Below are 15,317 nucleotides of genomic sequence, written 5' to 3'. Positions count from 1 at the left end.
AGACACATATCTGATAAGGGATTTGTATCCAAAATATGCAAAGAACTCTTAAAACTCAACAATAAGAAAACAAACAATCCAATTTAAAAATGGGCAAAAGATCTGAACAGATACCTCCTCACAAAAGAAGATATACAGATGACAAGTATATGAAAAGATGCTCGGCATCATATGTCATTAGGGAACTGCAAATTAAAACAACAATGAGATGCCACTACACACCTATTAGAATGGCTGAATTCCAAAAAATTGACAGTACTAAAGGCTGACAAGGATGTGGAGCAACAGGAACTCTCATTCATTGCTAATGGGAATACAAAATGGTACAGCCACTTTGGAAGATGGTTTGGCAGTTTCTTACAAAGCTAAACATAGTTTTATCATAAGATCCAGAAATTACAATCTTAATTATTTACCCGATTGAGTTGAAAACTTAGATCTACACAAAAACCTGCAAAAGAATGTTTATAGCAGCTTTTCCCATTATTGTCAAAACTCGGAAGCAACCAAGATGTCCTTCAGTAGATGAATGGATAAGTAAACTACAACACACACAGACAGAAGAATACTATTCAGCATTATCAAGCCATGAAAAGACATGAGGGAACCTTAAATGCATATCACTAAGCAAAAGAAGCCAATCTGAAAAGGCTACATACTGTATGATTCCAACTATATGACATTCTAGAAAAGGTAACACTATAGAGACAGTAAAAAGATCAGAGGTTGGCAAGAGGTTCAAGACGAGTTGGGGACGGACGAATAGGTGCAGCACAGGAGATTTTTAGGGCAGTGAAACTATACTGTATGATACTTTAAAGGTGGACACATGACATTACATATTTGTCAAAACCTATAGAACTTTACAACATAAAGAGTGAGCCTTAACGTCTGCAAGTTTCAAAAAACCATTTAGGAGGTTGGGGGATCTCAAGAAAGAATACAGACTGGTACAACATAATCCAACTGTATTACAAGTATATGAAATAACCTCACTGAAGGAGATGGGGAATATATATATATATATATATATATATATATATATATATACACATACATAATCTTGAACTTCTACTCTCCTTACTAAATTCTTACAGGTAAAATATCCTATGTAATAATATTTATATATACTAAAATTGTTAAAAGGGAATCAACAGGATATAATTAATTGATAAAGATATTAAGGAAAGAAAATTAGAGACCAATATATACTACATTTGCTTTTCAATTTAGAAGATGATGCTACTTAGAGTAATTATGACCTGAAGGTACCTGACCAATCCTGCTCAGAAACACATTACTCACCACCGAGAAGGAAAGAGATTTCAAAAGGTCCCTCAATATATCACCTCCTGTATTTAACCAAGCTCACCATTCTCTCTGGTGGGTTTTCTACTACGTGATTAACCTTTACAAACAAGAGCCCTTCTAATATAAATATCATGTCCCGCCACATCAGGATGCCTCGGGCTCCTGCAACTGCAAGACGCAGTGTGAAAAACACCACTGACCGTGTAAGAATGCTCCTGAGGCGCCTCTGACATCACAGCACTCACTATATATAGTACCTGATGTTACAGGGTCTGCACACAGTTACCTTCAACTGGTGAGTGAGCAAATATCACGTGGTGTAAACGTCCTCACACCAAAGAGAAAAGACAAAATTGGAAACATACCATAAACAATGCCATTTTTTTCGAAATGCAATTTTCTTCAACAAATATTTACTGAGTTCTTTTTACTTGCTAAGTACTGAAAAAGTGAACAAAATAGATCTAAACTCTATCTTAAGAGTTTACAGTCCAGCAAAGAATACAGACTTAAATATACAATTAGAATAAATTGTGATATGAGCTACCGTAAGGGAAGTCATGGGCACGTAGGATCATGGCAGAGGCACTTAGTCTAGAGAGGAAGGTAAGTCAGGGGAGACGTCCCAGAGAACTGACCTTTCTTCTGAAACTCCCAAATTAGCAGGCCAAGTGTATATGTTGGGGGTGGGAGGTGGGGAGTTGGTGGAATGAAGAAAAAACGGAACAGTCATGGAAACATCATGTACAAAGGTCCTGAGGCAAGAGAGCTCAGTTCAGTTGGAGAGACTGAAAGAATTTCAACTTGGAGGGCAGAAGATAAAGGTTAGAGGCCAAAGGGACAGTGTTGAAAGATTATTCTGCAAGGCAGGCTTGTAGCAATATATAACATTTTGTACTAAAAGTAATATACAATGATTTTAAGCCCCATTTTCAAAAGACAAACACAGCTCTGGCAAAGATGCATCTTCCTATTATAGTTCACGGCTGCCCTAAAACATAGATTCCCTCAGCTTCCAGGCAGCTTATGGACATCCATTCCAGCATGCGATAATAGAAAAAGAAAACAGAAGGACAAGGGAACAGAGGGTGTGTGGAACACAGAGGCATGATACGATCATCACATCCCAGGGGATGTGGGTGCAGGGGTGCATCCCAGGGGATCCCAGCCGCTGCAGGACCTAAAGCCAGCTGAAAAGATTCTGACTTGGCGGGATGCACCCAAGATAGCTAGGTTTTGTAGACTGGTGGAAGCTTCTGACATTCTCCCAAATCTCTAACCTTGTCCATTTACAAGGCTACTCTTGTTTATTTGGAGGAGAATGACATCTTATGGGTCACAGTTTTCAAACTACTAAAAGATAAAGGTGTCTCCTCCTGTTTTCTAAGTAATGCTCCTAATAGACTAAAAGAAACAATATTTAAGTCAGTGTTCCCAACAGTTGCAAATTTTTTTTGTTGTTGTTGTTGATATATGTTTCTAAAACTCAAAAGTTCGCTTCAATCAACCTTCCATTTGGAGGCAGGATGAATGGCCAAATACCGCTGAAAACAATTTTACCAACAAAAACCAATCAAAGTGTTCCTAGAGGGGATATTTTGCAAAAGTATTTGAACTACTAAAGCAGAACTCACATTTCTGAAAAGAACAATGGCATAAATTTCTGCCTGTACTGGCATTATATCCAAGAAAATATTTGAGATTTCTGTCTATGAGCAAAAGAGTTGGCACAGGCTAAAGTGACTCACCAAATTAATTCTATGAGGTTTAATGCTGAGCAGTACTTCAGGCCCTCTGTTTAGTAAAAAGAAGTCCCCAGGGCTGGCCCAGTGGTGTCATGGTTAAGTTTGCGTGCTCTGCTTTGGCGGCCCGGGGTTCACAGGTTCAGATCCTGGGCGTGGACTTACGCACCACTTATCAAGCCATGCTGTGGCAGGTGTCCCACATATAAAGTAGAGGAAGATGGGCATGGATGTTAGCCCAGGGCCAATCTTCTTCAGCAAAAAAAAAGAAGAAGAAGAAGAAGTCCCCAAGTATTTGCAAATACTCTAAATGTGAATGGTTGTCCTGGCTGGGCACCATCACAAAAATATCCATTCTCTTGCTGCTGCTGATTTTATTGTCATTTTACTTCAACAACCCTCCGTCAACTGCCACTATCCTTCCTCACCCCCTCTCCTAGCCCCCTCCTCTTATCATAGCACCTCCAAGCCTGTTAGCAGCCACCTTTCAATAGGAGATGAAGTTGGAGGTGAGGAGGCAGGAGAGGAAGAAAGGGAGATGAGGAGAGGAAATTCTGTTCTCCTTTCTCTCTGGGTCCTTCCCTTAGTTCTCACCTCCCTCCTATGTGAGGCCCCACTCCTGCTCTCATTCTGGCCCATTACATGGTCTCTTCTCTAATCCTCAGAACCCCAACCTTACTCCCCACCTGCTCCTCACTCCCTTTCCAGCCCTGCCCACTGGAGTCCCTCCCCAGTCACTAACACCACCATCAGAACTTGCAGTTAGGGAACAGGGGGAGAAAGGGTGGACTCCCACTAACAGAGAGGAAGCCAACAGAAGGCGGAGTGGCCCAGGCTTCAGGATGGAAAGGGTTTCTGGAGTTCCGAGTTGGAAGATCGTCCCCCATCAAAATATTATGTCTATAATCCTCTCCTCCAGGTATAATACTCACAAAACAGCTTTTTTTAATGGCTGGCCTACGAATCAACTTAAAAAACATGGTTCTTTTTCCCATAAAAACATTTTTTCTATAAGAAAGTACCTAAGTACACATTGGAAAACAATCTATTCACTGATTTAAAAAAAGAAATTCTAGGAGCAGGGTACTACTTCAGCCTCATCTTCTCTTAAATTTTCAATGATACCTAGTGTTTTTTTCCTAATTAAAAAGAAAATGTTTAATTTATTTTGTAGCTGCTTCACTCTGAACACTGAGGAGTTAAAGCCTTAAAGATCAGACATCACCCCTCCAGGATGGGGATGGGACCCTGTGTGGGGAAGGGCAAGGGGGTAGAAAAGGTTTGTTGAGAATGTGAAGGAGAAGAGAAGGGAAGACCAAGAAGAGGAGGGTCTCCCAGGAGAACCTCTGTTTGAATTGATGGTGGTAGGCAGGGAGTAAAGATCTGTTTGCATCATCCTCAGGACTTCACGAGCGAACTGCTAACAGCAAGACATCCTTTCTAGTAACAGACTGTGTCTACTCACCTTGTCATGCCCAGCAAACCATGCCTGCCAAACTATAACAATCTCCACCATGAGAATAATTGAAAACCACATTTCATTCTAGATATCTGGGTATTCTATACATTTAATTAGATGTCACAACTCTTCCTTTAAGATATATATTACTATTTCACAAAAGAAACCAGCCTGGTTGCTGATCCAACTTCTGCAAAGTCTCATTGACAGCTTCTGGTAGAAACAAAAATGATTCCTGCTTCCTTGTCACAGGTACACTGAAGATATCAGACCATTGGGATTTCTGCAGTCACTCTTAAATATCTCACTAAAATCAAGCCTCTAAGGGGCTGGCCCGGTGGTACAGCGGTTAAGTTCGCGTGCTCCGCTGTGGCGGCCGGGGTTCACAGGTTCCGATCCTGGGTATGCACCCACCCACTGCTTGTCAGGCCATGCTGTGGCAGCGTCCCATATAAAGTGGAGGAATATGGGCATGGATGTTAGCCTAGGGCCAGTCTTCCTCAGCCAAAAAAAAAAAGAGGAGGATTGGCGACAGATGTTAGCTCAGGGCTAATCTTTCTCACACACACACACACACACACACACACACACACACACACACAAATCAAGCCTCTAAAACTTTAGTGTTGAATTTTCCTACCCTAATAACGGAAGGCTTCATGGAAGCCTTGTCTATTTTCATACCAATTAAATAAAAATAGGGGAAAAAATGATTTTCAGTTTGTTTAGAACTTGTTTTAAACCTTGCATTAAATTTTTGAACTGGCAATGAATTGTAATCCTTAAGGCATACATTTTTTGCCTTTTGCCTTTTACCAACAAGAGGTAAATTTGTTGGCGAGGCTAAAATCGTACCCAGCAGCTTTGTTTTGGCTTGCGGGAAGTTGTCAGACTACAACAGAGAAATCGTCAGCATGTTCTGGTTATGGTTTGCTTCAATCTGCTGATTGTTTCTGCCCCATGACCCAAGAAATGTGTGGTGTTTATACTTTTAATTCTCCTTCTACCTCCTGTAGGGGAAAAAATGACAATACCTATATACTCACAGCACAGAGAAAACAAAAACCAGAAATTAAAACACAGAGAGTACTTTAGATTTAGTTTTAACTAGTGGCCAGACTAAAAATCTAGAACTAACACTTTTGCAATCTTCATTTGAGAGTCTAAGAAGCTATCCCACAGAAATATTTGCATATGTACACAAAGGTGCACATACGGACATGTTCTCTACAGCACTGTGGAAATATAAAAAATTTGGAAACAACCTAAACATCCATCAATAGGAGAACAGTTAAATTTTGAAATACTGTGCAGCAGTTTAAATATATATACATAGATAGATTCACATGGAAAAGTATTCACCACTGCTATGTTAAAAAATCAAGCAGTCTATATATTTCTATGTTGTGCAAATATTCTACAATAGAAACATACCTATGTGTTATTTTTTAATTAAAAAAATACATGGACCATAACATCCACCAGAAAGTCTAAAAATAAAAAGACTGTAATACCAAGTGTTGGTGAGGATATGGAGCAACTGGAACTCTCACATACTGCTGCTGGGAGCATAAAATAGCTACAATCACTTTGGAAAACTGTTTGGAGTTTCTAATAATATTAAACATATACCTACCCTACAACCCAGTAATTCTATTCCTAGATATTTATACAAGAGAAATGAGTGTTTATGTTCACAAAACAAATTATACAAGAGTGCTCATAGCAGCTGTACTCATAATAGCCAAAAACTGAACAACTCAATGTCCATCAGCAGAAGAATGGATAAACAAACTATGGGATATTCACACAATGGAATGCTACTTAACACCAAGGATAAGATAAAACTGATACATAGAACAACATGGATAAATCTCAAATACATTATGTTGAAGACAAACACAAAAGAGAGCATACTGATTGTATGAGGTTCCAGAACAGCAAAGCTAACCTATGATGACAGAAGTCAGAACAGTGGTTACCTCTGAAGAAGGCTACTGACTGGAAAGGAAACTTTCTGGGGTGATGGAAATGTTCATATCTTGATCTGCGTGGTAGTCACACAGGTGTATACATATATTAAAGTCATCCAGTTGTAACACTTAAGATTAGTGCATTTTATGTATATAAATAATACCTTAATAAAGTACTGGGAAGGAAAGAAGGAAGGGAGTGAGAAATGAATGGACTGATGGATGAAGAGGCCCACACAAAAAGTTATCAGAAAGGAAAAATTATTTTGATGGGAGTGTGATTTTAAGGAGGTTTATTACAATGCAGTTAAGAGAGATTTTCTGTAGCTATCTAGGTACCGCAGCATACTTCTCATACTTGATTTATAATATACAGTACCTTAATTAATTCCAACCTCAACTACAATATTGGTTTACATAAGTATAAATATGTGTCACTGGACACATTTTAGCAAAGCTCCTATTATGTGAGTAAAAACTGTATTTCCCTATAACATACTAATTTTAGAATGTCAACAATGTTACGAGGAGACCCTAGATGAGAATTTGAGTAATTCATACATGATTTTATCAAAGCCATCAGCCTTCAGGAAAGCTTGCTCTCTGGATGCTAAGATCACTCTGTTCCTGAGCCCACATCTGTCCTATCTTCCATGTAAAAGCTGGATAGTAAAATTAAACAGCGGAACTCAAGGACTCCAAATCTGAAAACCCATCTGTTATAATCACCTAACCTATAATGCAGTACCGACAAACCAGAAAAAGCAAGCAATGAACTTGGAAACACAGGGGAAATAAATATGAATAAATGTAGCAGAAATTATAGGATTTCTGTAGGGTGTAATGGTTTATAACGTGAAAAAATTAGATCTATGATAGTTATGTCAATACGTTAAGATTCTCAGATGACGGTAAAACTTGAAACGTGCCTTATTTTTCCTATATTTAAAAGGATTAAAAATTAAGTATTACACTTATGGAATGAGGTAAAAATGTTATTATCTTAATAGCTGGCACTAGAACTCCTCTCAGGGATAGAACTGTCAATGTTCAGAAAAGTCACTTGTTTCTCTGTGTGTGGGTGCTGGTGGGAGCCTAAACAACTACACAGGTAGCTAAACTGCCTTTTCATGTGGCAAGGGGAAAGAAAATTTTTTTTTGGTTTTTCTCCAGATAGGATAAGGCAAGAAAGTGCCAGTGAGAAGGCATAACGCTGGGAACTAATCAGGTGAAGGGCCAGAGGGCACTCTCCAAAGACTGAGGCGGCAAAGGGAGTTTAGGAATAGGGGTGCCTAATACTTAAATTGAAATCATTTGCATTACTGCAATGTAAACCCCTCCTCCCTCTTCCTGCACCCCCTGAATCTCCAGGGATTCAGTAGACCTCCAGGGAGGTCTACTACACTCACAGGGGCCACAAGTGGGTAGACTTTTGTGGAAATTGAGGATGAGGATACCAGGGTTTCTCAACCTTGGCACTGCCGACCTTTGGGGCTAGATAATTCTTTGTTTTGGGAGACGGTCCTATGCACTGTAGAAAGTTTAGCAGCATCCCTGGCCTCTACCCACTAAATGCCAACAGCACCCTCCCCAGTTGTGACAATGAAAAATGTCTCCATGTGTTGCCAAAAGTCCTCTGAGGGACAAAATCACCCCAGTTGGGAACCACTAGTTTAGGCCTACATGACCCAGAGAGCATGCATGGAAGGAAAAGTGACCTTGAGAATGCATGCTCCTTGAGAATTACCCAGATCTCGAGGAAACGTTTGGGCTTCCATCCGGACTAGATCTTGCCTAGAGTTCAAAAGGCCTGGGAAGCCCACCTAACATCTACATTACACCCATGAAGAAGCTCCAATATTTGTACCAATTAAAAAAAATTAGCAAACAAAAAAGGAGAAGGGGAAGAGTAATCTTTCATGTTTTTTCAACTGAGAAGTAACGCAAAAATACTATTTTTTACACAGACACACACAAAGCGTTCTATAACAAGGTAAGGAACGTAAAATTTTCCTGAGTTCGCAGTGAAGCTAACTTCCTCTCTCCTTCCTCCATAAAGTTTCTCATGGAAATGATCACTGAACACTGATCTAAGGAAGGAAGGAAATGGAGAGACCCTGAAAGAATCCCTACAAACCTCCAACAATTTAGAGAAGCAAGGGTGAACGACCAACGTAAGAAAAAGGCCATGTCTGGGAGTTTTGCTGTGGAAAGGCAGCTGCAAAACAAGAGGTCAATAGGACTTCCTCAAAGAAAAATCTTTTAAATTTTATTTACCAAACATTTACGTGGTGTTTAATACATGCCAGATACTCTTCTAAGTTCTTTTCAAATATTCATTCCTTTATTCTTCACATAAATTCTGTGAGATAGGTGCTATTTATTATGCCTGTTTCACAGATGAGGAAACTGAGGCCCAAAGTCAAACAGGTAGTAAGAAAGTGGCAGACTCAGGATTTGAATCTAGGCAAACTTAACACGAAGAAAATATACAGGACCTATGAGAAAACACTCAAGATCAAAAAGAAAAAAACATTTTGAAGAACTGGAGAAAATGACTCCCTCTGAATTAGATTTATTATTAAAGAACAGAAATGTTTAGAAACTTTTGACTCATATTCTCAACAACAGCCAAAAAGTCATTATAAGCCAGAGCTTTATAGATGTAATGAAAATGAAACAATGAGTGATGAGGAAAGAGCACGTGGAATTTTTTTTAAATAAATAAATGCTGGGGTCGGCCCTGTGGCCTAGTGGTTAAGCTCGGCATGCTCTGCTTCAGCGGTCGGGGTTCGGTTCCCAGGTGCAGACCTACACCACTCATCAGCAGCCATGTTGTGGAGGTGACCCACATATAAAGTAGAGGAAGACTGGCACAGATATTAGCTCAGTGCTAATCTTCCTCAAGCAAAAAGAAGATTGGCAACAGATGTTAGCTCAGGGCCAATCTTCCTCAGCAAAAAACATCAATAAATAAATGCTGAATTTAAAACCATAATGAAGTCAGTGACAGATAAGACAATAAAAGAGATGAAACAGAGACAGTAGATTAGAGGTCCAATATATACATAATATAAACCCCAGTATGACAGAATAAAGCAGATGGAGCAGAAGTAATGATAATAGAAGAAAACTTTTCCAAGTTAAAGAAAGACCCAAGTCTATATGTCAAAAGGGTTCACTACATACCAGGCAAAATTATTTAAAAGTCTACGACCTTGACATTGTCTGGTGACATTTTTGAGAGCAAAGAAAAATATCCTATAAACATCCAGGCAGGAGGCAGGAGGAATGAATTATAAAAGAAATATATCAGGCTGGCATCAGACTTCTCCTCCACAAAATTGAAGACCAGAAGATAAGGAGAGAACTTCTAGCGGTTGAGTTGGGAGGAAGGGGAAGAGTGTGCCCCTAGAACCTCATGCCCACAACTAAGTTTACATCAAACTAGATAGACACACACTCAAACCTGCAGAGGCTCACTAAGTGTGGAACCAAAGTACTCTGCCTGAGAAATTCACTCAGCATTACATTCTAGACTGTCATCTTCTAGGACTCTATGCACTGTCCCATACAATAGTCACCATGGCTACTGAGCAGCCGAAATGTAGCTGGTGCAACTGAGGGACCAAATTTTTTGTTTTATTTAACTTTAGTTAATTTAAATTTAAATAGCCACATGTAACTAGTGTCTACTATATTGGCACAGTCTAAATATCTAAGAAATAAAGAGTTCAAGAATGAAAAAGCCATGGTACAAAAAGTAAGCAATGAATAAGTTAAACAGGAAAAAAATATTATGATAGCTATGGTTTTAAAACATTATGCAAATGTCAAAAAATAATTCTTGCAATTTAATATACATAATAAAAGCATTAATAATTCTCTGAATCTAAAATCTCAGATTATATCAGCAATTTCACATTTCACACTGGAAGAAAGAGCCAAAAGATACTGTTTCATTCTTAATGTTGCTAATGAGAGGGACATGGTTCTTTTTTTTTTTTTCAAGCCATAAGAGTATAACTACCAGTGGCATAAAACCAGGATGTATAACTTCTAAATTACTCAAAAGAAAAAAAAAAGTTTAATGATCTAAGAAAATGCTCAGGAGACCATTACAAGTGAAAAACTGTACGTGGAAAAATCAGTATACAAAACTATACACACAATATGTCCCAACTTTTAAAGTACGTACATATAATAAAAACTGAAAGAACAACATGGAAATTTACAATGTTAACTATGGATGACTGTATATCATTGTTTGTTTTCTAAATTTTCTACAAAGAGCATTATTACTTTTATAATCAGAAAAATTTAACACAAAAGAGAAACAGAAGAATGGTCAAATCACACTTGCCACAGAGTTGGAGTTTTACTATATTGAAAAGGATTTTATGGTTGGCTGCATCAACCAATACAAATCTGGAGAACAATCTGGAAGGAAATGATTAATGACTGCTTCTTTCCAAGGAAGTTTAAAAATAAGTAACCATAGGCATATCAGAATCAGCATTAACGCAGCAATTGCTACTCACTGCAGCCAGGCTGTGGATGTTATTTTGGCTTAAATCCATATTCCAAGCAGGATTTAGGTACCTTGTAGGTAGCTGGAAGCTATTAGCTATTAGGGTAAAGTCAGCAGGCCCCATTCCATCACACAGGACACGTTGTGAACCGAAGAAACATTTATTCTACTTCCTTCATACTTGCCTCTTGTGTTTCTGACTTCAAAAGTGGGGCCAGAGAGACAAGGAAGAAACTGATTATGTTTATATCTGTGGAACAAAGATTATGCAAACTGCCAGCACTCCCCTCTTTTTGTTTTCAGCGTGGTTATCACAAAACAAAAACAAAAAGATAACTTCTACATCTGAAGCCCGATTATTTGAAAACAGACCTGAATATGTCCTCCTCTTTCAATAAGGCAGTAGATGCCCTTCATTTTACTTATCTGTAAGATACTTATTTGCTGATATGGGACTAGTTACTATTTCTACATGAGAGCCTGACAGAGCCTATCTGAGGAAACCGCTTCCTGAGTTACTCTAGAAGTCTGTCACTACTTTAACATTTGCCAAAAATCCAAGAAAGCATAAAAAAAAAAAGTCCCCACCTTTCACATACCCCCAGAGCTAACAAGAGAAAAACATAATCACAACCCTGGTTAATGGCCCTTCAGCACTCTGATCCCTCCAAGCTTCTGCAGTATTTGTCTTTTGTTTGTTTCTTTTTCTCCTTATTGGTTGTTTTTTCCTGGTTACAAAAGTAATACATGGTCATTGTGACAATTAAAACAACATGAAGATTCATGAAATAAAATTAATAACCTCCCCCTCCCCCACCCTCTCACTCCCCTCCCAAGGAAACCAATGTTAACAGCTTGGTGTATATTCTTTCTTACTTCTTCCTAGGCTTACACAAACATATATAATATATGGGGGAGGGTGTTTTTTGTTTTCAAACAAAAATGAGATATTATATATACTATTGTGCTCCCGGCTTTTTAGTCTTAAAAGTGTTATGGACACTTTCCAAGCCAAGAAACACAGATCCATCACATCCTTCTTAATGGCGGCAAAGTATTCCAGAAGATGGATAATTCATTCAGACCATCACCCCACCTTTCTCAACTCATGGACATTTAGGATGGAGCCTTGTACATATACTTCATGTCCCTTAATTTCAGTAACACAGATTCCTAGAAATGGGGTTTCTGGGTCAAATGAGACATTTTTAAATGTTTAAAAATTTATCCTTAGACAAAATTAATTTTAGACCTTCAGAATTTCTGTTCCTTTCTTCATTATGCAAAATATTGGCATAAACCTTTCACAATGCTTTGCATATTTTATTTTTAAAAGCACACACATTATGTCAAAAAATGCCCCTGTCAGTTATGCTTGTAGTTATAAATTTAAAAATGCTTAAGTTATGGCTGTGATGGCCAGCGTTAAATCACTGTGCAAATGCTCGTGCCTTAGTTTATGAAAGTAGTAATTCATTGTGGAAACTCCACCCCCACGGCCATGTGGCAGCACTAAAGAGGCAGCTCTCTCATCCTGTGACTCCCTCCACTGAGTGACAATATAGAGATCAGGACCTACATATTTTCTAATTGTCAACAGTTAACCTTAAAAAGTGTGTGGGGGAGGAGACAAGTAAACAGCAACAGACAATAAACTGATAGTCATTATGGGTTTCTAATATCCACAAATTATTTGCAGTACAATGAATAATTCTGTTGGTCTACACCACAGACTGTATTCCATAAAAAACAAAACCTATAACCAATACGTTGCTATGATTACATGAACCTTTCAAAAACATATTCTTCAAACACTTTTCAATAGAATTATTGGTCGAATCCCATCTTTACATTTTTTTCCTCTGCTTCAGATTCACTCTAATCGCAAACTTTAAGAAAAGGCCTTAAAGAAATACATTAACCAACCAACAAAGCTCATGAAAATTTAATCTCAGACTCCTCTATATATTCTAAAGACCCAAGAACCTACAGACATTGTTAAGACACAGCAAGTTTGATACAGAAGTATGTGACATGCAATTAATCTCCATTTATACCCTGCTCCACTTGTCAGCAAACAAAGGTTCTGCTTTAGAAGGAGATCTGAAGACTTCAATTAAAAACAGTCAGCTAACAAGAAAATAATCTAAGCTAAAGGAAGGTGGCAGGTGCAGAAATGAGTTGTTTACCAAAGTGTCAGTTTTGAACAATAAAGAACTGCACATCAAAAATGTTGAAGGAGTGGATTTCATTGCAAGCCTCTGGAAAGAAAAAGGAATCTTCTACCAAGGCTGCACACAAAACGGTAGTATAGTTTAACAAGCTTGTAAAATAGGTTTCCTCTCACCAAATGACAGATACCAATAAAAAGAATCACGTTATATCTTTAAATGCAAGGGCAGAATTACACTTTTTGCCAGTTCCTTCTCTTCTGGAAACGAGACACTTACAGCCTCTCTTTACATATCAAATATTGAACCAATAGCAGAAGGAAAAGTTGGATTGCTTCTTCCTAGACACCCAGATGATGCTCTTTTACCCCGTAAATACTTTTCTCCTCTGGAAGTTTAGATTTACTCAGGTCATAAGTAAAATGGATTTTGGAAACTTCACCTCAAAAGAAATACCTAGTTGACAGCTTTTACATAGAAGCAATCCAGAATGGAAACAGTGCTACAAACAGAGACCAAAAGGACTTGCCAAATATTTGATTAGGAGGCATTTATACCAAGATAACAAGGTAATGGAGATATAAAACCAATTAAATTGAGAGAAACTGAAAAAAATATTGCTTGCCAAAAGTATGACCTGCCCAAAGCAGGCCATCTGTTAAATATGTGTCAAAAATGTCACTTAGATGCCAAAAGGCTTAATTCTGAGCAGCTTCCTCCCGGGACCCTTATGCAAGCACAGATTCCAAGTCTCTGTCCTTCCCAGAAGGTCAGTTACAGGAAAGCAAGTTACTTTCACCAGAAAAAGTGTGAACCGAGCAGATGATATTGCCCATTAGCTAAAAGTCTCTTTGGAGTGTCAGAAGAATGTGTGGATTGTCAGTGAGCATGGCCTTAACTCTTAAAAGGAGTGCTTAGGCACTGTAGTTTGAAGGTGAACACACCACAGTGGGGCACTTCTAGAAAAGTAAGAAATGTAGTACTGAGTATCAGCCTGCCCTGGGTGGATAACAAGACCCTAGAAGTCTTCCGGCTGGTGACACAGGCGTGGGGTGTCGGCGCTGACAACTCACAACTACCCCCAGGCCTTGGCCCACAGGATGCCATGAGCCCCTCGCAGTCCCTCGAGAGCCTCAGGGAGCTCTAAGCAGAAGGTGAGGGTCTTCCGTGAGAGGTGGCGGGGTCAGGGCTAGGGAGGGCGGAGGGTGAAAACCCCCAGACCTAGGGGGAGTCCGGAGGAGAAAGGGACAGGCTGAAGACAGCAAGGTGGCAGAGAGGACCAGGAACCTGTCCTGAAGTTGTTCAGAAGCCAGGGAGGTTAAGTGGAACGCCCTGAGGGAAAAGAAAACGTGGAACTGAGCGGAGTGAAAGGGCCCCTGAGGCGGGAGGATGAAAGCCTGGCTTTGCAGGGTAGAAGAGTCTAGAAGCCTTGAGGTTCTAGAAGTTGGTGAGTGATGGAGCTGAAAAGACAGCCCGGCCTCGGGAGCCCCTGGCGTCTCCTTTCCTCCCTTCAGCTCAGCACTTGGGGGAGCAACCGGACGGTCGGGGAGGGGGCCTGGCCCCCGGGCAGGGGCGTTACCTTGCATGAGCCAACAGATCTCCTCCGGGAGGACGGCGGCGGCCTGCATTTGGCGGGGCGGTGGGGAGGCCGAAGTGGGAGGCGGGAGGGGGCCGTGAAGGCCTGGTGCCGAGGTCGGCGGGCGGGCAGGCGGCGGGTTGCCGGCGGAGGCACCTGTACCTCTGTCGCCGCCGCCGCGGGGCCGAGCCGCAGGGCGGGGCCGGGCACCCGGGCGCGCTCAGGAAGTGGCGCGCGCGGCGGGCGCGGGGCGCCCGGGGCGTGGGGGCCACCTGTGCGCGCGCCACTCGCGCCGGTGCACTGAGGGGGGGCGCCGCATCATGCAGGGCCAAAGCTGTGTCCCTCCAGGACCCGCCCACCAAAACAAAAGACTTCACGCGACTCAAAGGGACCTCGTCTCTTGGAGACTTCCCATCCGAAGCACTGGACGTCGGCCTCAAGGGGCAGGTTTAAAAGCCACCGTGGTGCACTAAATGGGGCGCGAGGAGGCAGAATCCGAGGAAGAGATTAGTGCCTGCCCAGCGTTGCAGCACTCAATTCCCAGTCCAGTTCGC

At 40.4% G+C, this 15,317-nt stretch overlaps 1 protein-coding gene across 1 annotated transcript in view; it reads right to left on the bottom strand.

The window, feature by feature from the left end:
• The window catches only part of SKAP1 (src kinase associated phosphoprotein 1), a 264,584-nt gene extending 249,633 nt beyond the window's left edge, over window positions 1-14,951 (bottom strand). Inside the window, exon 1 of the mRNA XM_087441032.1 lies at window positions 14,767-14,951. Coding sequence (XP_087297158.1) covers window positions 14,767-14,815 — 49 coding nt within the window. The 5' untranslated portion in view covers window positions 14,816-14,951. The remainder of the gene's footprint in view (window positions 1-14,766) is intronic.
• Window positions 14,952-15,317: the final 366 nt, after the last annotated feature.

This window comes from Ceratotherium simum, chromosome 16 (genome assembly GCF_057802395.1).
Source record: "Ceratotherium simum simum isolate JZ-2026a chromosome 16, ASM5780239v1, whole genome shotgun sequence".
In the NCBI taxonomy this organism is placed as follows: domain Eukaryota; kingdom Metazoa; phylum Chordata; class Mammalia; order Perissodactyla; family Rhinocerotidae; genus Ceratotherium; species Ceratotherium simum.
This window is presented reverse-complemented; position numbering and strand designations above follow the sequence as displayed.